Genomic DNA, 26255 nt, shown 5'->3' on the forward strand with positions numbered 1-26255 from the left:
GGATAGCGGTAATGACAGTGTTCACAGCGAAAGCGAGTTTTACTACCCTGAGGAAGAAGAAATAAAAGAAAACATTTCAGGAGAAAGCTAAAAACCTCTAACTGTTGCTAACGCCGAGCAAAAACATGGCTGAATCCTGAATGACTCAATTTTGTATAAATAGGGGACTACATAGGTGGCAAAATGTAGTTTTTTTCCTGCCATGGAAGTGCACTTGTATACCGAGGAGGAAGCCATTTGCATTACAGCCGTGAATGAGGATTCAAAATGGCGGCTCGGCTCGGTTTTCCCTTTCGGGCGCTCTCGTTTTCTGTTAGAATTTGGTAAAGAAAAAAAAAAATATTATTTATCAGCTTAAGGTCGGTCAGTATGGTGAAATACCGTGACCTTGGCCTCGGCCAGTACTTTCAAGACCTCGGTCACGGTATTTCACGATACGGACCTCCCAGCTGGTAAACAACATATATTTATTTTGTCCTGGCACACCACTGTAAGGATTAGTGTCGATACTATACTAGTGTATGCTGCCATCTAGTGGCCAAAACTGTCTCCTCAGCAGCATGAAACGAACCCTTTTTCAGCAGTTCTGGGCAGGACTGGATGGCACACTCCACTCTGGAATGGCTGAAATAGTGCTCTGCGCTGTCGACCCCATGTGCCGATGAAGCCTCGGCGTTCTCCTGCGGATAAAAGAGGAGAGCCGCGTTTAACTGCCTGCACAGTGATGTCGGACTGGGATAATATAAAAGCTGTGGTTGACACTCTCATGGATTTCCAGTATACAGGACTGGTGTGAGTGAATATCGTGATTCTTTACGTGGAACTGGTTGACGAATTGCGCCAGGATGAACTCGTGCCTCTCGGTGTTCGATGGAGCCGTCAGCACATCCGGGAGTATTGCACGCACAGGGTCAGGCTTCTGCTCTGCTGTATCTTCGAGCTGCTTGGCAAATCCGACGTTACCGGGCAGCTGGAAGCGTTTATCCTGAGGACCAAACGGACCCATGGTCTCATCTGGCCACACCGTTCTCGGTCCTGGAAAAACAAACATTCACTTATTCAACAATATCATTTAAAATGATGATTTCACTCCATGCCACTCACTGCGCTTGTGTTACCAATGACCATCTTAAAACAAATAAATCGCCCTGTTCTTTCTGATGGTTCAGGGATTTAAACTCACAACCTTCTGGACACGACCACACAACTTAAACTGGAGAGTTCCCACTGGACCCGCTGCATTACCAAGCAGCTGGAAGACCATGTACAGACCCGCAGGCAACACCGTGCACTTCATATTCGTCCCACAGCACTATTATTCTCAGTTCTGATCAGAAGGCTTCTACAGCAGGAGCTCGGATGGCTCGTATTAACGCGCTTTCGAATACGTCATTTCTTTCGTAACATACGCAGCGACTTGTAGGAATGATGCGCCACGTGAACTGATTATAATTGTAAAATTTACTACATGTACATTAGCATTTCCAGAAGGTGTCTCCGGTGTCAGTAACAGTTGGAGGAAACGCTGTAAACGAAGTTTTCCCCCAATGGGCTTTCATCAAGGTAGAGGGTCCCCCCCCACACACACCGGTTTCTGACCAACATGACAATCTGCATTTATGGCCTTTGTGACTGTTTACAGCTGCTGTAATATACACTCACCAGCCACTTTATGAGGTACACCCATCCACCTGCTGTTTACTGCAGTTCTCTAATCAGCCGATCCCTTGACAGCAGCACAATGCATCGACTCATGCAGATACAAATCAAGAGCTTCAGTTAATGTTCACACATCAAAATGGGAAAAATTGGGATCTCAAAGTGTGACTTTCTTTCACTGGGGCATGGGTGTTGGTTTGAGCCAGATGGACTGGTTTGAGTATTTCAGAAACTGCTGATCTCCTGGGGTTTGTTTTCACACACAACAGTCTCTAGAGTTTATACAGAATGGTGTGCAAAACAAAAAAAACACTGATTTGAGTGAGCGACAGTTCTGTGGGTGGAAACAAACGCCTTAGAGAGGTCAGAGGAAAATGGCCAGATTGGTTCGAGCTGCCAGGAAGGAAATCAAGTCGGGCTGTTAAGATGAGAAATTGTAGCCTAGTAAACTAGACCCACCCGCCTAGCGGCCAAAAATATTTTTGCCTACGAGTGGGTCTAGCCTCGCACCATATCAACAACACACCCCGGGCATCAAATCGTGCCCGCCAATCACAACGCAAGGTTTTTGTTTGGATTCTTTGGGCGGGCTTTTGCAGGAGTGACGACAAGGCTGCGCGACGCTGGAGAAAGCATAACAGGAAAGATGGCTACAGCTATTGAACAGCGCTCGTTTGACTCCGCTTTGGAATCAGTTTTAGAAGAATTAGACTTGGAGTTTTCGTTGAAACATGAGCAGGAAGAGGCTCTCCGCTCATTCCTTTTCAAGAAGGACGTTTCGCTGTTTTGCCAACCGGCTATGGCAAAAGTCTGATCTACCAGCTGGCTCCGCTGGTAGCCAAAAGGATGGGGCTAAGTGAAAACCCTATGGTGGTAATTGTCTCGCCCTTGGTAGCCCTAATGGAGGACCACGTGAAGGAGGCAAACAATTTCGGACTCACGGCCATGCGATTGGGCGTCGATGAACCAGCGAAGATCCGAAGGGGCCAGTGCCAGTTGGTGTTCGGCAGTCCGGAGGCATGGCTTTTACAAAAGAATTGGCGCAACATGTTGGGGACCAAAGTGTTTCAAGACAACGTTCTTGGAGTCGTGGTGGATGAGGTTCACCTCATTTACAAATGGTAAGAGGCATACTCTTAACTACGCAATAGTAAAGTGTGTGTAAAGTATATTCCTAAAAGATGACGGCGATGCTTGGTAACAGTTACGCTTGGCCCTTAGCTATTGCCAGTACAACAGGCCGAATGTCGGGACCGCTCCCTTATTTATCCTTCTCAGTTTACGGCCTTTTAATGTTAACTATCTGAAGCCTATGGGCGAAAGATGCAAGTTTACATTAACGCAATTGCTTTGTGATATTGAATGTATTGTCCGGGTGATTTGGAAATAGCACTTAGAAGCTAGTTTAGCTGCTTTCTGTCGCTCTGACTACGTCACAGTCACTGTTGCGCTGATTGGTCAGAGCGTTGGCCTATACGCACAGAGACAGTTTGAAAGACAACGGGTTGTTCCTCCCACACCCGTCGGAAATACCTATGACCGAGACCAGACTAAATATTCACATTTAGTCTGGCTTGCCAGGCTAGAGAAATTGTTCACTTTCTGATACACTACCGTTCAAAAGTTTGGGGTCACTTTGAAATGTCCTTATTTTTGAAAGAAAAGCACTGTTCTTTTCAATGAAGATCACTTTAAACTAATCAGAAATCCACTCTATACATTGCTAATGTGGTAAATGACTATTCTAGCTGCAAATGTCTGGTTTTTGGTGCAATATCTCCATAGGTGTATAGAGGCCCATTTCCAGCAACTCTCACTCCAGTGTTCTAATGGTACAATGTGTTTGCTCATTGCCTCAGAAGGCTAATGGATGATTAGAAAACCCTTGTACAATCATGTTAGCACAGCTGAAAACAGTTGAGCTCTTTAGAGAAGCTATAAAACTGACCTTCCTTTGAGCAGATTGAGTTTCTGGAGCATCACATTTGTGGGGTCGATTAAATGCTCAAAATGGCCAGAAAAATGTCTTGACTATATTTTCTATTCATTTTACAACTTATGGTGGTAAATAAAAGTGTAACTTTTCATGGAAAACACAAAATTGTCTGGGTGACCCCAAACTTTTGAACGGTAGTGTATGTAATAATTCTAGATATGCGGGCATTTCAGATTTGGCTTCTCAACCCTGGAATATGCATGTGCAAAATCGACCTAACGTGAAAACGAGGCTCAACGAATTTATTTGTTTTCAAGGTATAAGAGTGCTTGCAAAAAAAAAAAAAAAGACCCGTTGATTGAAGGTCTACCTCCCAAATAGAGAATTTCTTGTTGATTAGTCACATGACATAAGGATACAGTATTAAGTAATTAAAAAGGCTGCTAGAAGAGCAGTTCTGCAGTTCAAAGTTTTAGCTATTAATTAATATTAATGAGCTCGTTGCTCATTTTAACATCGTAGTTGTCCAGCGCTCTGTGCGGCGGTGCTTTAGTGCTTGGCGTGATGTTCCGAACGATGTTGCTCGGTGCCGTCACGGCAGCTGTGTGGGACTTGTTTTCGTGCGCCTTTTGGTGGGACTGTGGCTGGTACACTATTGGAATGACATCCTGACCTTTATTTGGTGGACTTTTTGTTCCACCCCATAACTGTAAAGCGACCTTGGGTTTTGAGAAAGGCGCTATATAAATTGAACTTATTATTATGGATTCATATGAACATTTGATATCAAAACATTGGGGGGGGGGGACCCCTCTCATCATTCCTGATTACAATCCCCACCAGAGAAGCATAATGCTGTACACTGAAATGTCCATACGTTTACATCGACCCGAACACCCTTTCTTGCAACCACAATGAATCAAATGCCCCTGTATCTAGAATTATTATATACACACACACACACACACATCAACTTGAGCTAGCGTGCAAAATTTCATGCTTCTATCACAAAACGAACGATTCCGTGCTTTTTTTGTTGCGTAACAGCCGGACTAACAGCACCTCGTATAATCACTCTTTACAACCGTGGTGAGCAGAAAAGCATCTCAGCACACGACAGCAGAAGACCACATTGAGTTCCAGTCCTCCAGCCAAGAACAGGTGTCCGGTGAGTTAAGGAAGTAATAAAAGGAACTACCTTGTTTTGCAGATCTTTAAACAAAAGGCACAACGTATTTTGTTCTTTAATAAATAACTGTTGGCAAAATGCTGTTTTGATGAATAAAACAATCCGAGGACGTGATTTTACAGGAAAATCATCAATTCATGTGCCAACAGCAACTCCCTTGATTGATTATTTTCCAACAGTACAAACTGTATTGCATTTTGTTCTTTGCTTACATTGAACATGGATTAAACTCTGCATTAACTCTTTCACGAACACGGATTTTGGCTTTAATCCCATTTGGACTAGGGATGTTAACCGATGACCGTTTGACCGAATCAATGTCAACCGGTTTTTTTTTTTTTGGTTGTCGGTTAAAAAAAAAAAAATCAATCGTTTTGGAGCGGAGAACCTGGAATTCTGTGTTGTAAACGCTTGGGGCGTGCCATGCGGTGTAAGGACGACAGCTGACAAATCAGAAACACCCATTCAGTCATGTCCCGCCCTCCCGCCCCAGTTGAAGACAGCTGCCACTCGGCGAAAGAAAAGTGATTTTCGGAGTGGGGTATTTTGTAGACCACAGTGTTTTCTATTTCAACTTGTTTAAACCTGTTAACTTGTTAGCCTATGTATTTCCAAGAACAACTGTTTTTTGTGTGACCCTTGACAGAAGTTGACTGTATTTGTGAAAAATAAAAAAGTATCAGGCTAGACTTTTTAGCTTACAAATTACTATTCTGTTTTTTTTTTTTTATTATTATTATTAGAAGGCACATCGAGTTTAGTCCTGCCTTGGCCAGTGCATTCTGAAAGTATGTTTCGGTCTGTAGCCAACAATGCATGTTATTGCAGATCAGATCTCTCCACACGGCGGCACGGTGGTGTAGTGGTTAGCGCTGTCGCCTCACAGCAAGAAGGTCCGGGTTCGAGCCCCGTGGCCGGCGAGGGCCTTTCTGTGCGGAGTTTGCATGTTCTCCCCGTGTCCGCGTGGGTTTCCTCCGGGTGCTCCGGTTTCCCCCACAGTCCAAAGACATGCAGGTTAGGTTAACTGGTGACTCTAAATTGACCGTAGGTGTGAATGTGAGTGTGAATGGTTGTCTGTGTCTATGTGTCAGCCCTGTGATGACCTGGCGACTTGTCCAGGGTGTACCCCGCCTTTCGCCCGTAGTCAGCTGGGATAGGCTCCAGCTTGCCTGCGACCCTGTAGAACGGGATAAAGCGGCTAGAGATAATGAGATGAGATGAGATCTCTCCACACAAACTAAAGGCGCAGATGGAGGGAAGGGGAGAGAATGAAATGACAGCGGTGTCTGGAGGGGGAGTGACAAACGCAGCTTTTATGTCTGTGAGCCAAGTCGGTGACGGCTTCAGAGCAACTTAATACCACGCAGTAATGGCGTGTTGATATTGGTAACGGCGTTATAACGATTGTAGCTAATTAATTAGATTACCCGGCGTTATAACAGCCTTTATTTTAACGCCGTTATTCCCATCACTGAATGTTATGTACTTCTTCTAGCACTTGACTTTATTTTCAACGCCATCATGGCCAACTGAAACTGTCTCTAAGCTGGAGCCATTTGTCCTCCGCTCCGATACAAACCCCTCGACACCAGTGCCGCGTTTGACTAAATGTTTCGCGCTGTAGAAAAGATAATGCGAGTGGAGGGCAGCGACTGGGACTGAATGTGCGGATGCTCGCGGTTAGATTTAGAATAGATTCTAATAATTCCAATTCTAGAATTTTAAACTCATAGGTTAACCGACTTTAACCGGCTAATGAGGCTCGGTGGTCGGTCAAGATTTTTTTTTTTTTAGTTTTCGCCATCCCTAATTTGGACAAACTGGTATTTGGAGAAAGTTGTAAATAATTCCAGTTACCGGTTTAGGAATGTTTCTGCATCGCCTCACAATCCCACTGCCACGTTGTACCCCTTCTGTACAACATTTCATACATGCATCTGGAACATCTGGATTCCAGATGCTCAATTAGAAATGAGCACATGAGCTCAGTGACGGTAAGTTTCAGGTCACGGCTCCATGTGAGTCTCTTATGGTTTGATATCGTTTACAAAACATGACACAGGACTGAAATCTGGCTTCAGAATACTTCACAGTACTTTCCAATAGCATTAATCATCATCATCATCGTGCACGCTTCAGAACGAAGGAATATTCTGGACACTTACCCAGATCTGGTGGTGTGACGTTAGCATGACGCTCATCTGAGAAACATCTGGTTCCTGCTATGCGTCGCACAAGAACGTGAAGCCCTGGCAGGTATGTAACCACCCTGGCTCTGCTACAGAGCACCTGGTGAACAGAAAAGATCTGCAAATATTGTTCTGAACTTCCATCCATTACATCCAAAGCTATAGGAAGTCTGATTTACAGCATTCAGGGTGGCACGGTTGCCTTCTCAGAGCTCCAGAGCCCCTGGTTACCATCAGTGGCATTTTTCATGTTCTCCAAGTGATTGTAGGTTTCCTTCAAGTTATTCGGTTTTGTCCCACTTCCCCAAAACGTACGCATGGGCAGACTGCACTAAATTACCCTGAATGACCCGACTGCACTTGTTTAAAAATCTCCTTTCAGAACGGCACTCATTCTGAAGCAGACGGCTAACACACAAAGTCGAAACATGATGCTGGATTTAATTGAACTTACGCTGGTCATCCTGTTGGGCTTCTCCTTTTTATAAACCCCCTGTGGATAAAAAAAAAAGACTCCATTATTAACAACGAACGATTAGAACATGTGCACTCTTTTTAAACAGATGTCTACCATGTGATATTCCTCTGCAGAATTCGAGATGTTGCAATAAATAAATCACTTCCAACTGATTGTTGCCCATCTGACAGATTTCTAGTCTCTGGTTTACTATCAGGCTGTACACGTGAGGTTCAGGTTATAAACATGAAAGAAATGGACTGCTGCAGCTGGTAGTGGTTAATACTAGAGCGGCGGCTATGATTATCGACACCTTTTCAGATTTACCAATAAACAACAATTTTGCAAAGGTGACTTTCAGTTACAACAGTTATTATTGGTTAATTAATCAACCGGAAGACCCGCCTCACCCTTTGATCTTGTCGTCTGATGACACAGTTCATTACCTGAGATGGAATTTTTTTTTAGCATGATCAGCAATTTGAGGAAAACCCGGCCATCATCATCGCAGGTAAGCATGGTGGAAAGATCATGGACATGTTTTTACTTCTCAAATTCACTGATATTTCATGATCTCCTTGTCGAAACCTACTTTGTTTCTTACTCTACAGGGCTCGACATTAGCACTTGCCCGATGGCCCGGCGGTGTTTTTTTACGTCTTTCGGGCCACTAAATTTGGCCAAACAGTAGCTCGGGCGGGCCAGTACATTTTCGATACAAATTAACACCTTTTATTACTCATATTTTACCCAGAATTGTGAAGAAATTGTTCGTAAAATGCACCTTTTCGATACGAGGTCCGTCATCTTTGTTTTCGTCACGCTCCACTCCGTGGCAGGAGTGTGTCGTCTTCGTGCATCTTCGGAGATGTTCGGCGCTGTTCGGAAGCGTCATTTTGGCGGGAAAATAGCATCTTGTAGACGATGACGGTTGCGGCAAGGAGACCATCAGAACGGTGAAATTCAAAGAGAAATATGTTCAAACTCCACGCTCCCCAACCTGGCCAAGGCCAGGTAAACAGCTTAAATACGATCGTGCATAAATTAACTATCAGGTGTTAACGAACGGCTTCATTTTGAACTCGGCAGCCAATCAGAGCGCGCAACGTCACGCTCGGTTTACAACTCGCCAAATCGTAAAACAGCATTTCAACACGCGCGCTTCAGATGGTGTGAAATCATTCAGACTTTGTATATTAATATCAAAATTTCAGGATACACTGCCAAGAAATATGGCTACACATGTATCAACTTTTAGTGATTAAAGAATGAAGTATAAATGTTGGTTGCTATAACTGAAATAGAAGAACAGATAAAATAACGTGGTAGCTCCCATATATTATATTATTCAAATATCCAAAGATGATGAAATCTATCAAAATAGCCAAACTAGGTCTACATTAGTTCATTACAACAAAAATAACTATTCTGACCCTCTCTGGTACAACCAGACCATGCTAAACCCAGTATACCCCCAGTTGCTAGGGCAGCGGTCTCAAAAGTAGCCGGTCACCGGCGACAAATCGCCGGCTATGGCTTGTTATGCTGCCGGCTATTGTCAGTCGAGTCACAAAATTTAATATTAAATATTTCTGACAGCAAAAAAAGTTGTGAACGTAAATTACATCCACTATGTCATGCATGTCCGCTGCCGCGTCAACTGTGTTTACATCCTCGACACGAGTGCAGCCATTACTGCCGCCTGTGTTGCCAGATTGCGTGTTTTCCCGCCCAATTTGGGTGGTTTTAAGTGCATTTTGGCGGGTTTTGAACATATTTTGGGCTGTAAAACGTCAGCAGTATCTGGCAACATATTTTTTTTACTTAATACAAGAAATTAATGGATGCCAACATTTTTGCCAAAATGGTATTTTATTTTCCATTGTTTAGGCAGCTTCAGCATCATACTGTGAGAGTCTGTTCAAATTGTTTTTCTCTTTTATGAAGCCTGAGCCATTTATTTTATTAGTTTATAATTATTGTTTAATTTAGTCTTCAGGAGAGACTGCCTGCACACAGTACTAGTATTAATAGTGTTTTTTTTTTCTTACATGAAAGCTGAGGCATTTATATTATATTTTAAGGTAACTTCATGTTGTGCTGTGAGGTTCTCTGCACTTTAACTTTTGAACCAACAGGTGCATTTGGATAAGTAAAGCCTATTTTTCTGCATTTTTGTAGTCCTGGTAATCTTTTATATTGGTAAAGTTGTTTATAGGACCATTTCTCAGTGTCTGTTTTTTTTTAATCAATAGTTTTTCAGTAATAACTTAATTTTTAACATATCACTCAATTTTAAACAACCCCCGCACCTGCCCCATAGTCTCCAAAATTTCTGTGGGAAACACTGGTGTGCGTAACAACGCTAATCAAGCTTAAGCTAGACGACCCGCCTCAAATACCCGTCCCGGGTAAACGTTATCCCAATTTTAGATGGCCTGTTCCAAATCATCCCGCCCCATGAAAAATTCGTACTTGCATATCTCTCTCTCTCTATTATATATATCCCTGCACGCTTTGCGTGCATTATGTCTGCCGCTGGCAGACATTTTACCATTTTGCAGCCTGCTGTAAATTATTTGTACCCTGCTATTCTCCCAAACTTTGAAGCCCCTGCTCGGGTATCTGCTGTTGCCATGGCAACGGTTTATGCAAATGAGCTGAATTTGCAAAAATTTACTACTAGTTCCCCCAAGGGCATATCCTGAAAATTTAGTGTTTATACAATGGTGTCTTATTAAAAAAATACAACATTTCACCCCTTTTTGGCTCACCTGAGCATACCTGTTAATGAGCTAATTAACAGGTAATTAGGGTTATAAATCACCCCCGAGCAGGTAAGGCTTTGCAAAAATCTCACTAGATTATTCCCCAAAGTCCACCCTTTCAGGAAATGTATGGTTTGTCAGTGATTCTCATGATATTTTATTAATTAAGAAATAAAACTTCTTCATGGGCAATAAAAATGCCCATTTAAATCCAGCATGATGAGGGTTAGTATGCCACCCTCACCTTTCATCCACACTCGGGACTGGCCTGTGTGTGTCTTGTGGCTAGAATATAAAGGTGTATTTAAAAAGTTCATTGTACTTCTATTTCTATTAGAATATCTACAGTGGTGAGAATTCAATATCTACAATGTTGAGAATATATGAGCCAAAGTTGAAACCATGACAAAAAAGGGAAATACGTCTCCATCACACAGGGTGGGTTACAGGCAAAGCTTATTCTATAAACAAGTTAGTTGCATGGTGAGTAGGGTGGTCCCGAAATGTATGGGAAAATTTTTTTTACCAAAAACATTCCGACCACCCTACCATTTTTTTACATAAGCTAAAAGAAGGCAACAAGCAAAATTTCAGAAAAATTGGTTAATATTTAGAGGTGCCACACGAGCCATTAACATTAGTTGGTGCGTAGACTGTTGCAGAGAACATCTCAAACCCCCAAAAAGTCACAGTTCTAGAGGGAATATGCCACTTCTATGAAAAAGAAGAGGCAGGAAGAGTTTATAGACTGATAGAAGGTTAACTTTCATGCACTAAGGGGTTCTTAAACAATGAGCACTGGTCGTAATATGCTGATGAAGTTGTGAATGTTTTTCTTTCTATGTTTTTCAGATGGCGAGCAACAGTAATACAAGTAGTACCGGTGGTGCAAAGCACAAAACCAGAAAGGACAATTATGTTTGGTTAATTGGTCCCACTTCCAAGGAACTGTCTGGTGCCCCTTTTCCACCAAAGCAGTTCCAGGGCTGGTTCGGAGCCAGTGCTTAGTTTGGAACTGGGTTTTCTGTTTCCACTGACAAAGAACTGGCTCTGGGGCCAGAAAACCGGTTCCAGGCTAGCACCAACTCTCTGCTGGGCCAGAGGAAAGAACCGCTTACGTCAGCGGGGGGGCGGAGTTGTTAAGACCAACAACAATAACAAGACCGCGAAAGATCGCCATTTTTAAGCGACGAGAAGCAGCAGCTGTACAAACGCGAAGTCATCCATTATTATTATTGTTGTTGTTGCTGCTTCTTCCATGTTGTTTTTGCTTCGATATTCACGCCAAGGTTTATGCAAACGTAGCGACGTAACTGACGTATGGACCCTTTTCACGTGACGTCACGACAAACGCAGCCGCCATTTTGGACATGTACTACCAGTAGTTTACCACAGCCAGCATTGAAGAACGGCAGCAAAGAAAGTTTTTATTTTCAGCAAGACTTCCATCATGCCACTATGTTGTTGTGCACCTGGATGTAGTAACCATCAACAAACAAGGCAAGGGTTATCATTTTATCGGATCCCGGTAGATGCTGACCGACGGAGAAGATGGGTAGCGGCATACCAACACTTGTGTAGTGACCACTTTGTTGGAGGTAAGACGAATAAAATTAGCCAGAAAAGGCATTACATTGCTGTTAACATTCCATTCTAGTTTACTGTAATTATGATCTGGCAGCTATTTACACCGGATCCAGTGTAAATAGCTGCCGGAGCCAACGTCCGAGGTTCCGGAGCGTGCTCGCTCGCGGCCCGGCCGGAGCCAGCACGCTCCGGAACCTCGGACGTTGGCTCCGGCAGCTATTTACACTGGATCCGGTGTAAATAGCTGCCAGATCATAATTACAGTAAACTAGTAAATACAGTTTTCTGCATCTCGCTCCTTTTTCTTTTATGTTTGTCGCCTTCCTCGCATTCAAACCGATTTGAGCCGAAGTCCACTACATGTCCAAAATGGCGGTCGCGTTTACGAAGGTCATGTGACTGAAAAGGGTCTATACAGCGACGTAATGACGTGCCTCCGCTTAGCACCGCGAGCTGTGGAAAAGCAAACTGGTTCTCAGCTGGCTCGCGAGTTGAACAAGTTGTGAACCAGCACCAGCACTGGCTCCGAACCAGCCCTGGAACTGATTTGGTGGAAAAGGGGTATGGGAGAAAGCTTCCTTCTGCTAGGGAAGTCCTTAGTGTGTTCTTTTATCTCCACAAGATACCATAATACCGAAGGGTTTAGAAAATCACAGACAAGTAATAGCTATTGTTACTTTGAACACAGGAAGTTATATTACTGTATTGTTTGTATTAATATTGGCCCTTTTCCACTACCCTTTTTCAGCTCGCTTCAGCTCACTTCAGCCCAACACGGCTCGCGTTTCGACTACCAAAAACCAGCACGACTCAGCTCGCTTCAGCCCTGCTTAGCCCCTAAAACTCGCACCGTTTTGGAGTGGGGCTGAAGCGAGCCAAACCGAGCCGAGTGAGGCTGGGGGGCGTGAGCAGACACTCCCCTGTGCACTGATTGGTGAGGAGGAGTGTCCTCACATGCCCACACACGCCCCGCGAGCACGCTGGGATCTGTAAACACCGCAAACCCGGAAGAAGGAGAATTACGAATTACGAGAATTATGAAGCCTTATGCGCCTCGCCTCATCTATACGCTCTTGCCAGTATCTGTTGGCGTTGTCGGTGACAACAAGCCACAGAACCAAGACCAGCAACACTAACGACTCCATGTCCTCCATGTTTATTGTTTACTATTCGGGTCATGAGACTACCGCTTAAAAGCTCACTGATGTCACTGTTTGCGCTGCTTAACGACATCACGTGACGTCCACCCACTTTCGCTAACTCCACCCAATGTGTCCACCCACTTCCAGCCAGCACGGTTCAGCGCGGTTGTAGTCGAAATGCAACTCCAACAGCCCCACTCAGCTCGACTCAGCCCAACTCAGCACGGCACGGCTCAGCCCGACTCAGTCGCGTTTGTAGTGGAAAAGCGGCATAAGAAACAGTTAATAAGCCACATTATTTTATATTGTCTTGAGTGAAAACTTTAATGGCTTTGTGGCACCTCTAAACATTGTTCAATCTTAACCAAATTTCGCACAATAACTTCTTTTAGGCAATGTAAAAAAAAAGGTAAGGTAGTCGTAACAAAATCCTAAAAAAAAAAAATTTTGGGACCACCCTAATGGTGAGGCAAAACTTAGCTTATTCTAAAACTTATACAAACAATTGTTAATGTAAAACAGTAATCAACAGCATGTGTTAAACGAACAGAGAACAAGAACAAAGGAAATTTTTAAATGTAACTAAGAAATTGATAGAACAAGAAATGCAAACAAAATATAAATGTGAACAAACAATAAAGATATAATAATGTTAGCAAAATATGAATAATCTTATTTTCATTAATTTCACCTTAAAATGCACCAGAATGCACGAATGTGAATTGAAAAATCAAAATTTTCCAGGGGAGGGCCCCCAGACCCCCCTCTTTGTGCAAGCACCTGTGGTGCTTGGGTACCGCGCGCATTCGGGCCACCATATTTTCCATTTGGGCCAGTAACTTTTCGATTCCACTGGCCCAATGGGCCACCAGTGGTAAATGCTTAATGTCTAGGCCTGCTCTTTCGTTTGACAGTCGCCATTTTGTATCTAAACGTGCGTTTGAGAAGTCACGTGTGTGAGGTGTCGATAATACTGATCACTTTCACCGGTGTCCACCATTATCGACACCCTGTGGAATTAAGGGATGTTTACAACTGTTATGGATCGATCTTTGTGTGACATTGTTGAAGTAGATGAAGTACTTTAAAACAATAAAAGTGCTGTGATTTATAATTTTTTTTCTGATTCATAACAGAATGGAATGTTTACAGAGTGTTTGGAATCCTATTGCAATAAATAGAATTAGACCGGAATTAAATTCCGAGCATATAAACAAGTACATGCTTGAAATATTCAGATTTTTCTGTTCATTCAGAATTTTTTTTCTTGCAGTTTGTTGTAAATATCTACCACATATTACAATATCAGTCGACATTTTATATTTTGGTTCGAGGAATGACATGCAACCTTTGACCTGGACATGCGGTTACAATCTCAATTCCCTGTTGAGATTTATTGGTAAATTACAAAACTAGAAATTAATACAAACAACAACAAATGATTAACAAAATGTGATCAACGAATTTGTTTACAAACATTAAAATTACTTCCTCACTTACGGAAACACCGACATCGATATATTTATATAAAAGATATTTTGTACTAAATATAAGTCTGTGTAAAACAAATTAAATAAAAACTATGCTTTGTTAATACCACATACTGATTTTTTAAAAAAAATTTAATAAATCATCTGGGTGTTGATAATCGTGGACAAAGGTGTTGATAATTGTGGAACGGTATCACGTGATCTGATACGCCAAGTAATCGGGAATCGACTCATTTTTTTTTCCAGCGGAAGTTTGAGTAATTCATCATGCACAATTTACATCATGAAAATCTTCGTTAAGACCTTAAAATCGTTAAGGTGTTGATAACTGAAGCCACTGCTCTATTGTTTTTACAACCCAATTGTAAAAAAAATTTGGGACACTGTGTAAAACAAAACCAATGTGATAATGATCACATTAAATAAATAAAATTATATATATATATATATATATATATATAAATTTTACAAAAACTGAGAAACTTTACTTTTTCTTTTTGAAAATTAAGCATCTCTTTTAATGCAGTGTCTCCTGAGGGCCTGAAGGTCACAGTTATCCAGGGTCACTTTTCAGCCTTGTCTCTTGCATACAGAGATTTCTCCATATTCTCTGAATCTTTGAATGATATCATGGACTGTAGATGATGTGATCCTCAAATCCTTTGCAATTTTACATTGAGGAAAGTGATGCGTTATTCTAAAACTGTTGTATTATTTGCCCAGACAGTCTTTCAGAGAGTTATGAACCCCTCCTCATCTTTACATCTGAGAGACTCCGCCTCTCTGGGATGCTTTTTTTATGCCCAAAATCATCTTACTGACCTGTTGCCAATTAACCTGATTGGATTTTTTTTTTTTAAAGCATGACAACTTTTCCAGTCTTTTGTTGCCTCTGTCCCAACTTTTCTGAAATATGTTGCTGACATCAAATTCACAATGAGCATATACGGAGATTAAATTGGGCCGGAGCCCTCCGGAGCTCAGCTCCGCCTCCTCGCCTCGGCAGTACAGCCAGCAGGAGCTGAGCTCCCTCTACTTCAGTGTTTATAATAATATAATACTTTTATTCATTTTCATCTATTCTAAAAACACCATCAATATGAGAGTTCGTCAATAATGATTGAGACAACAATAAAATAAGCTAAAGTGAATTACACCCAACAATTTTAACAAAAATTTTCATTGGAGTTATTGAACGCACATGCGCTGCGAGAATGCGTGACATCACACAGCATCATCATATGCTTAATGTTAACATTAATGGACTTCAGCTCAAGAAATTGGCGCTACTGTTTTCTATCAGTCCATCATACTTTATATTTTATGAGGATTTATGTCGTACGAAGTTGTAACTATCTGCTAAACATGATGCCTTAGCAAAGCAGACAGAGGTAAGTCATGGTTCTTTTGTTACCTCCGCCAAGGAGGTTATGTTTTCGGTAGCATTGGTTTGTTTGTTGGTTTGTCTGTGAGCAACATTATGGAAAAAGTTATGAACGGATTGCTCTGAAATTTTTTCCAGAGGTGTGACTGATCCTAAAAGTAGATAAAGAGAACCCAGTTAAACAAATGAGACAAGAACAGCTTCAACTCTGGGATGTTGGTGGGTTTCCTCACATGAACTGCTCGCTTCAGGTCCTTCCACAACATTTCAATTGGATTAAGGTCAGGACTTTGACTTGGCCATTCCAAAACATTAACTTTATTCTTCTTTAACCATTCTTTGGTAGAACGACTTGTGTGCTTAGGGTCATTGTCTTGCTGCATGACCCACCTTTTCTTGAGATTCAGTTCATGGACAGATGTCCTGACATTTTCCTTTAGAATTCGCTGGTATAATTCAGAATTCATTGTTCCATCAATGATGGCAAGCCGTCCTGGCCCAGATGCAGCAAAACAGGCCCAAACCATGATACTACCACCACCATGTTTCACAGATGGGAGAAGGTTCTTATGCTGGAATGCAGTGTTTTCCTTTCTCCAAACATAACACTTCTCATTTAAACCAAAATGTTCTATTTTCATCTCATCCATCCACAAAACATTTTTCCAATAGCCTTCTGGCTTGACCATGTGATCTTTAGCAAACTGCAGACGAGCAGCAATGTTCTTTTTGGAGAACAGTGGCTTTCTCCTTGCAACCCTGCCATGCACACCATTGTTGTTCAGTGTTCTCCTGATGGTGGACTCATGAACATTGGATAATGTTAATGTGAGAGAGGCCTTCAGTTGCTTAGAAGTTACCCTGGGGTCCTTTGTGACCTCGCCGACTATTACACGCCTTGCTCTTGGACTGATCTTTGTTGGTCGACCACTCCTGGAGAGGGTAACAATGGTCTTGAATTTCCTCCATTTGTACACAATCTGCCTGACTGTGGATTGGTGGAGTCCAAACTCTTTAGAGATGGTCTTGTAACCTTTTCCAGCCTGATGAGCATCAACAACACTTTTTCTGAGGTCCTCAGAAATCTCCTTTGTTCATGCCATGATACACTTCCACAAACACGTGTTGTGAAGATCAGACTTTGATAGATCCCTGTTCTTTAAATAAAACAGGGTGCCCACTCACACCTGATTGTCATCCCATTGATTGAAAACACGTGACTCTAATTTCACCTTCAAATTAACTGCTAATCCTAGAGGTTCACATACTTTTGCCACTCACAGATATGTAACATTGGATCATTTTCCTCAATAAATAAATGACCAAGTATACTATTTTTGTCTCATTTGTTTAACTGGGTTCTCTTTATCTACTTTTAGGACTTGTGTGAAAATCTGATGATGTTTTAGGTCATAGAAATATAGAAAATTCTAAAGGGTTCACAAACTTTCGAGCACCACTGTAGGCTTAATAAGTTACCAGCATGTGCATTGATGTGAGATATAAATAAGTAGGCCATAAGTTGATCAAATATGTTTTAAACCGATGGTGCGATAAATAAAAATGTTTTGAGAGTGAAGAAGGGCTTCCCCTCCTTACAAAAGACAATTATATTATATATATATTTTCAAAAACCAGTAAAACTTCTCACTTTCACCATGTGGTATGTTGCCTTTGTACTATTTTTCAGTGAAATATAGGCTTTCCATGATTTGCAAATCCTCACATTGTATTTATTTACAGTTTACACAGCGTCCCAACTTTTTTTGGAAGCAGGATTGCATTTATTTTCGTGCTTCACCTCATAATCCCAGCCCAGCTCACTCAGCTCACATGAACTTGTTTATCACTGACACTCGACACCTGCTGCTAATTAAACAGTGAGCACAGTTACACACCAATATCTTACATTACAAGATTCCTCACTAGTATAATATAATATAATAAACTGTAATATCTGCCCTGTAGTGTTCTGGTTCTCACCTGTATTTTCCCGTGTAAGTGAAACAGTTTATAAAGATAACTCGAAGCGCCTCAAGGTTCTTGTGTCACCTTTTGATGACGTCACCACGGCGGCGGGCAAGGGAACGACAGAGAAGCTCCGCCTTCACAGGAGACCTCTCACTGAGCTCTACGTCAAATATCAGCAGAGCTCATTGGCCAATCAGAGTGAAGCCATCTGTCCGCCATATTACCACGCATATCAGATCAGTCCGTGTATTTTTCTGTCCGCCATATTACCACGCACATCAGTTGAGTCCGGTTATATTTCTGTATAGCCGCTTTATCCTGTTCTACAGGGTAGCAGGCAAGCTGGAGCCTATCCCAGCTGACTACGGGCGAAAGGCGGGGTACACCCTGGACAAGTCGCCAGGTCATCACAGGGCTGACACATAGACACAGACAACCATTCACACTCACATTCACACCTACGCTCAATTTAGAGTCACCAGTTAACCTAACCTGCATGTCTTTGGACTGTGGGGGAAACCGGAGCACCCGGAGGAAACCCACGCGGACACAGGGAGAACATGCAAACTCCACACAGAAAGGCCCTCGCCGGACCCGGGGCTCGAACCCGGACCTTCTTGCTGTGAGGCGACAGCGCTAACCACTACACCACCGTGCCGCCCCAAACTGAATATTTATTCATTTAATTGTTTTATTTATTAAACAATTATGTAAATTTATTTATTTATTTGTTTAGCAATACTCCCGCTAGTTGTGCGGGGGTTATTGCACTAGTAGTGAACGTGTGAGATATTCATATGTATACTTATTTATTTATTTTTAATTTTTCTTTCAATGAATATTTTTATTAACCCTAATGTATGTTGTTTTCTCTGTTGATAAGGATTTTTATTATGATTTTTTTTATTACAATTTCCTATTTTTCACAATTTATACAACCCCGATTCCAAAAAAGTTGGGACAAAGAACAAATTGTAAATAAAAACGGAATGCAATAATTTACCAATCTCAAAAACTGATATTGTATTCACAATAGAACACAGACAACATATCAAATGTCAAAAGTGAGACATTTTGAAATTTCATGCCAAATATTGGCTCATTTGAAATTTCATGACAGCAACACATCTCAAAAAAGTTGGGGCAGGGGCAATAAGAGGCTGGAAAAGTTAAAGGTACAAAAAAGGAACAGCTGGAGGACCAAATTGCAACTCATTAGGTCAATTGGCAATAGGTCATTAACATGACTGGGTATAAAAAGAGCATCCTGGAGTGGCAGCGGCTCTCAGAAATAAAGATGGGAAGAGGATCACCAATCCCCCTAATTCTGCGCCGACAAATAGTGGAGCAATATCAGAAAGGAGTTCGACAGTGTAAAATTGCAAAGAGTTTGAACATATCATAATCTACAGTGCATAATATCATCAAAAGATTCAGAGAATCTGGAAGAATCTCTGTGCGTAAGGGTCAAGGCCGGAAAACCATACTGGGTGCCCGTGATCTTCGGGCCCTTAGACGGCACTGCATCACATACAGGCATGCTTCTGTATTGGAAATCACAAAATGGGCTCAGGAATATTTCCAGAGAACATTATCTGTGAACACAATTCACCGTGCCATCCGCCGTTGCCAGCTAAAACTCTATAGTTCAAAGAAGAAGCCGTATCTAAACATGATCCAGAAGCGCAGACGTCTTCTCTGGGCCAAGGCTCATTTAAAATGGACTGTGGCAAAGTGGAAAACTGTTCTGTGGTCAGACGAATCAAAATTTGAAGTTCTTTATGGAAATCAGGGACGCCATGTCATTCGGACTAAAGAGGAGAAGGACGACCCAAGTTGTTATCAGCGCTCAGTTCAGGAGCCTGCATCTCTGATGGTATGGGGTTGCATTAGTACGTGTGGCATGGGCAGCTTACACATCTGGAAAGACACCATCAATGCTGAAAGGTATATCCTGGTTCGAGAGCAACATATGCTCCCATCCAGATGACGTCTCTTTCAGGGAAGACCTTGCATTTTCCAACATGACAATGCCAAACTGGGGCGGGACAGTGGTGTTGTGGTTAGTGCTGTTGCCTCACAGCAAGAAGGTCTGGGTTCGAGCCCCGTGGCCGGCGAGGACCTTTCTGTGCGGAGTTTGCATGTTCTCCCCGTGTCCGCGTGGGTTTCCTCCGGGTGCTCTGGTTTCCCCCACAGTCCAAAGACATGCAGGTTAGGTTAACTGGTGACTCAAAATTGACCGTAGGTGTGAATGTGAGTGTGAATGGTTGTCTGTGTCAGCCCTGTGATGACCTGGCGACTTGTCCAGGGTGTACCCCGCCTTTTGCCCGTAGTTAGCTGGGATAGGCTCCAGCTTGCCTGTGACCCTGTAGAACAGGATAAAGCAGCTAGAGATAATAAGATGAGATGAGATGAGATGAGATGAGACAATGCCAAACCACATACTGCATCAATTACAGCATCATGGCTGCGTAGAAGAAGGGTCTGGGTACTGAACTGGCCAGCCTGCAGTCCAGATCTTTCACCCATAGAAAACATTTGGCGCATCATAAAACGGAAGATACGACAAAAAAGACCTAAGACAGTTGAGCAACTAGAATCCTACATTAGACAAGAATGGGTTAACATTCCTATCCCTAAACTTGAGCAACTTGTCTCCTCAGTCCCCAGACGTTTACAGACTGTTGTAAAGAGAAAAGGGGATGTCTCACAGTGGTAAACATGGCCTTGTCCCAACTTTTTTGAGATGTTGTTGTCATGAAATTTAAAATCACCTAATTTTTCTCTTTAAATGATACATTTTCTCAGTTTAAACATTTGATATGTCATCTATGTTCTATTCTGAATAAAATATGGAATTTTGAAACTTTCACATCATTGCATTCTGTTTTTATTTACAATCTGTACTTTGTCCCAACTTTTTTGGAATCGGGGTTGTATAACAGTTTTAGGTTTCTATTTTACAAATTTTTAATTAGTTCTTTTAATTAGATTTGATATAACGGTTTGAATGTATTCATTACGAGCCTTCGGCTCACTGTACATATCAAAATTAAATAAAGTTATCTATCTATCTAGATAACCAACAGTGGTTAGCACTGTCACCTCACAGCAAAAAGGTCCTGGGTTCGAGCCCAGCAGCCGCCAAGGGCCTTTGTGTGTGGATCTTGCATGTTCTCCCCGTGTCTGCGTGGGTTTCCTCTGGGTGCTCCAGTTTCCCCCACAGTCCAAAAACATGCAGGTTAGGCTAATTGGTGGTTCTAAATTGACCATAGGTGTGAATGTTTTTATTTTATTTAACCAGGTAAAGCTTATTGAGGTATAAACTCTCTTTTTCAAAAGCGACCCCGCCAAGAGGCATCATATTTTATAGGACAAACAATAATACAAATAACAATCATACAATAAATAAAAATATCAGAGATAGATTAACATCTGTAACACATTTTAACATCTGAATTAAAAACAGTGACAAAGCCCAATGCTTTCGAGTTCCTTAGTTTTAAGAATTCTAACAAAGCTATCAAGAGGAATCAAATACGACAATTTTAATTCATCTTGCAGAAAGTTCCATGCTGAGGGAGCAGCAAAGCGAAATGCCTTTTTCCCCAGTTCTGTGAAGACACGAGGGACAGTCAGATAGGGCTGCCACAAACGATTATTTTGATAGTCGACTAATCACCGATTATTTTTTCGATTAGTCGACTAATCGGATCATACGTAAATTGACTATAAAACATATATCTTATCGCACCAGCATGCAGCTGTTCAGATCATTAGCTTTCTGCTTGAAGTGTTTAAGGTATGTGCTAAGTGAAAATAAAAACAGTTAAGATGATAGCTCATTAACCCTTTAATGAGATGTGAAGCTTGTATCAACAAACAGAGCAGCATGAAGTGCAAACAGCTGAGTAAAATAAAGACAAGGCACAATAAAGACTGGCCTAAACAACACAAAAATAAATACTTCCGGTTACCTAGGAATTATTCACAAAAATAAAATTTGGTCTCACTCAAAAAAAAAAAAAAGTGCATTTTGTGCTCAGTGCTCAATCACAAATGTATTTTGCTACACTCTGACACTATTTAACCCAATCCCACAAGACTCTTGTTCATGGCCAGGAAGGTTAGCATTTCTACATGGCTTGGAGAAAGGCTTGCTCTCTTTTGAGAGCAGATGTTCCCTGCTGCAGAGAAAATCCGCTCCGATGGGGTAGAGGTTGCAGGGATGCAAAGAAAATTTTTAGCGATCTTTGACAGTGTGGGGAAACGCCCCTCATTTTCACTCCACCATTTGAGAGGATCATCCATTTTAGAGAGTGTGGTGGTCTCTCCAAAGTACAGCCGAACTTCATTTATTGCAACCTGGATCTTTTGGTCCTCCTCAGATTCTCCATCCTCATTCTCACTTGGACTGTCTGTGTCAGACTGAAGCAGGGTTTCCATAGCACTCCTTTCAGTTCTACCTGAAACACTGGCCCTCGTCACATTTGCATCCTGTGTCCCAGCCTTTTTGGCTTCTTTGACAGCAAGCACTTCAACTGTCCCCTGCACTCTAATGCCATCTTCAGGAGTCAAAAACTTCAGCTTTTTATATCTGGGGTCCAGGGCAGCTGCAAACATAACTGGATTTTCTTTCTCTCCTGAGACACTGTAAATACTCCCCCATCTCTGTGTTATCCCTTCTTCTGCACTGGCAAGGAAAGATTTTCCTGAGCTTGTCTCAAATTGGCTTTGGTGTACAGCCCGTGTCAGCCCTTTGACAACCTGTGGAAGACCAGAAATGGTTGTGTACTGCTCTCCACTTAGGTAAACAGTAGCACTCTCAATAGGTGCCAACCCTTTCTTCAGTTCCTCAAGAAGCTCCCACTGCTCTGGCCTCAAGTCGAAGTATTGTTTCCCCCTTGGAGTTACCTCAGGATCTGAGAGAGTGGCAGTGAGAGGCCAGCGCTGTTCGAGGAGTCTCTCTATCATGTGGAATGTACTATTCCATCTTGTACTGACATCCTGGATCAGCGCATTTTTCTTGACATTCATTTGCTCCTGTTTTGTCTTTAGCTTTGTACTAGCCAGCTCGCTTCTCTTAAAGTGCTCCACTAGCTGCCTAGCAGCACCTAGTGCTCTGCTAATGGTTGTTTCTTTGAGAGCAGTGTTAACTATGAGCTGGAGTGTGTGTCCAGCACAGCGGATAGAGGCCCATCCATGTTTTTCTTCAAGCAGTCGCATTGCTGCCACCATATTGGAACCACTGTCATGAACTACTGCTTTTATTTTGGTGGGCAAGATGTCAAACTTCGTCAGAACCTCTTCCATCCATGTCATTATATTTGCACCAGTATGCCTCTCCTCAAGAGGCATGGTGGCAAGGTTGAAGGTCTTCATCTTCCAATCCTCACTCAGGAAATGGCAAGACACACCAAGGTAAGACTCTGTCGCACGACTCATCCACACATCAGCAGTAAGAGTTAAGGAACTTTTTACACCTCTGAGGGTCTCCTTTACCTTAAAGACATGAGAAATTTGAAAGAATAGTAAGCAATAAGAAGAAAATTATATACACAACACAAAGCACATATCTATCTATCTCTATATATAGAGATGTATGTGTGTGCTTGTGTTTTTCCATTATTAACATTATTGGTCAGTTTATGCATAAAGTTTTAAATTAATTTACCAGTTTAATAGTTCAGTTATGCATGTTAAATAGGTTAAATAATAAACATTCAACATAAATAATAATAAAAAAAACTTTACATTGCATGCTTTAACCAAGATTAATTTAATGGTTGCTCAGTCAGCAAGCTCTTTATTATTTCATCATGAAATGTGTAAAATTATTACCGTAATTTTGTGTGTGTGACTGAGTGAGTGATCTTTTAATTCTTATTTGTCTTTGAATGTTGCTTGTTTCTTAAATCATTTATTCATTTTACTATGTGTTATTGTTGCTTTGGCAATATCGTTTTAATACATCAATGCCAATAAAACCAATTGAGAGAAAGAGAGACTTATCTTCTCAAAGGTTGCATCGTATTTCTTTTCCATCAATGTGGTGAAATGGGATCTGCCTGGTAGGTAGTTGTCGTGATATTCCGGGTTGAACTGCTTTATCATCTCTCTAAATCCTTCATCGTCCACCATGGACATTGGTCTCATGTCCGTGACCAGCATGTTTAGTATTGACTCGGTCAGGACATTGGCTTGGTGTGGTGTGCACCTTGTCGGCTTGGTCACAAAGCCGTCCAGAGAAGAAGACCGGGCTTTTTTAGCACTGAAACGTAACGATAAGTAAGTAGCAAGAAAGCTCACCGTTTACCCTAATATTGGCAGCTAACTAGCTGGTTTGCTTACCTAGATGACGGACCCTCATCAGAACCATCCACAATGACATGCTTTCTCTTCAGATGCTCATGCATAGCCGTTGTGCTACCATGAAAGGCAAGTTCAGCTTTGCAAACGTTGCACTGCACACTTTTCTCACCACTTTTCTTAAACTGCTCCCACACTTTGGAACTTCGTTGCCGGGAAGCCATGCTATTGTTATGGTATCATTTCAAGTCAGGACTGATGCCGATTACCACTACTGCGCATATGTGTGTGTGTGTGTGTGTGTGCGCGCGCGCACATTGACTGTATGTGTGTGTGTATGTGACAGAAAGGCAGACGCGGCAGTTTCGAAAGAAAAGCAAAGTAAAGAAAAAAAAAACCCGACGCGTCCACTACTAAATTAGTTGTCGACGATTTTGTTCGTTGACATAATCGTGACTAATCGACTAATCGTGGCAGCCCTACAGTCAGAATAAAAAAGCCAGTGGATTGTAGGCTATAATGTCCATGATTTCTAACAAGGTCATTTCCGAGATAGGATGGGACCATACCAAGTAGAGCCTTATAAATAAAAGTCAACCAATGAGTGAATCTTCTAACAGACAGGCATGACCATTCAGCTTTTTTGTACAAAGTGCAATGATGGGTCAGATTCTTGCATCCAGTGACAAACCTCAAAGTACAATGATACACAGTATCCAGAGAACGTAAACATGTAACTGGTGCATGCATGTACAGTACATCACCATAATCAAGCAGTGGAAGAAAGGTTGCTGACACAAGGCGTTTCCTGGCTCCAAGAGAGAAGCAAGAGCTATTCCTAAAGTAAAAGCCCAATTTTACCCTAAATTTAGAAACTTAACTTGAAATACGGTACTTGAAAGTTAAACGTTCATCAACATGGAAACCCAGGTACATAGGACGAGACCAGCTCAATGGCTGTACCCTGGCAAGTTAAAACTTATAGGACGAGACCAGCTCAATGGCTGCACCCTGGCAAGTTAAAATGGGGAGATTTTTTGACAGCACAGTAGCTGTGTAAAACAGCATGACCTTCATCTTATGACCTTGGTTGTTTGTCTCTATGTGTCAGCCCTGTGATAACCTGGTGACTTGTCCAGGGTGTATCCCGCCTCTCACCCATAGTCAGCTGGGATAGGATCCAGCTTGGCTGCAACCCTGCACAGGATAAGCGGCTACAGATAACGGATGGCTGGATTTTTTTTATTCGACCAAATAGAAAATACATAGACAATACATGCATAACAGAGAAGAAAACAAAGTGCACATTGCAACATTACAGAACAATTCTGGTTTACACAGAGATGGAGACAGCATGTGGGTCAGGGTCCACAAAAGTCATGTCATTTTCTGTTGCCCGGAGGCACATGAACCCTCACATGCTGTTCCAGAATTAAAAAAAAATACCCAAATACATTCTATTACAAATAATTAAAAATGAAATGAAACTAATCAAGCAAATAATGGATGGAACAGAGACTTGCATGTAGATATTACAAATTAACTATTTACAAACAGATTGAGACCAATCCATTGCTATAGTTACAAATTATGTATAATCAATCATCTTTTTATAATAATACAATTAAATTTAAAAATTGTCCAGCCCAGCTCTCTCAGACAAACCTTTGCCATTTCCCAGCATGCAAGGCACTCATGGATGCGGGCACACCATTCAGTGGTGAGAAGTATGCTGATGCCATTGTGAAGCTACAGGAGGATTTTGATCACAGGTTTGCAGACTTCAAGACGAGCCACTTTTCAAATTTTTGCTGACCCCTTCTCCTTCGATGTGCAAGATGCCCCTCCTGTGCTTCAAATGGAGCTCATTGACCTGCAGTGCAATTCTGAACTCAAAGCCAAGTTCAGGGAGGTGAGTGGAAAAACAGACAAGCTTGGACAATTTTTGAGAGAATTACCCCCCACCTTCCCTGAGCTTTCCAGGATGTTCAAGCGGACCATGTGCCTTTTTGGGAGCACATATCTGTGTGAAAAGCTCTTCTCTACCATGAACTTCAATAAGTCAAAGTACAGGTCCAAACTTACTGATGAGCATCTTCAAGCCATACTGAGGGTCTCAACTGCTTCCTCCCTCAAGCCAAATGTGGCTCAGCTGTGTGAGAGGAAGCGCTGCC

At 42.0% G+C, this 26255-nt stretch overlaps 2 protein-coding genes across 3 annotated transcripts in view; both read right to left on the reverse strand.

Annotated features, from left to right (window-relative positions):
- The window catches only part of mmadhcb (metabolism of cobalamin associated Db), a 30907-nt gene extending 13038 nt beyond the window's left edge, over nt 1-17869 (reverse strand). Inside the window, exons 1-6 of one of the 2 annotated variants that reach the window (XM_060929216.1) lie at nt 17785-17869; nt 8215-8344; nt 7428-7466; nt 6950-7073; nt 818-1035; nt 572-680 (exon numbers count right to left, since the gene is read on the reverse strand). In XM_060929216.1, the coding sequence (XP_060785199.1) occupies nt 572-680; nt 818-1035; nt 6950-7073; nt 7428-7466; nt 8215-8325 (601 nt within the window). In that variant the 5' untranslated portion in view covers nt 8326-8344; nt 17785-17869. The remainder of the gene's footprint in view (nt 1-571; nt 681-817; nt 1036-6949; nt 7074-7427; nt 7467-8214; nt 8345-17784) is intronic. The other variant, XM_060929217.1, reaches the window with a different exon arrangement.
- A 3989-nt stretch (nt 17870-21858) lies between these two features.
- Nucleotides 21859-24305, reverse strand: LOC132892126 (E3 SUMO-protein ligase ZBED1-like). The gene is made up of 3 exons (XM_060930523.1): nt 24124-24305; nt 23761-24043; nt 21859-23274 (listed from the first exon to the last, which is right to left on the reverse strand). The coding sequence occupies exons 1-3, from the start codon at nt 24303-24305 to the stop codon at nt 21859-21861; spliced, it is 1881 nt and encodes a 626-aa protein (XP_060786506.1).
- Between the last annotated feature and the right edge of the window lie 1950 nt (nt 24306-26255).

The sequence above is a fragment of the Neoarius graeffei genome, chromosome 9, assembly GCF_027579695.1.
Source record: "Neoarius graeffei isolate fNeoGra1 chromosome 9, fNeoGra1.pri, whole genome shotgun sequence".
Classification (NCBI taxonomy): Eukaryota; Metazoa; Chordata; class Actinopteri; order Siluriformes; family Ariidae; genus Neoarius; species Neoarius graeffei.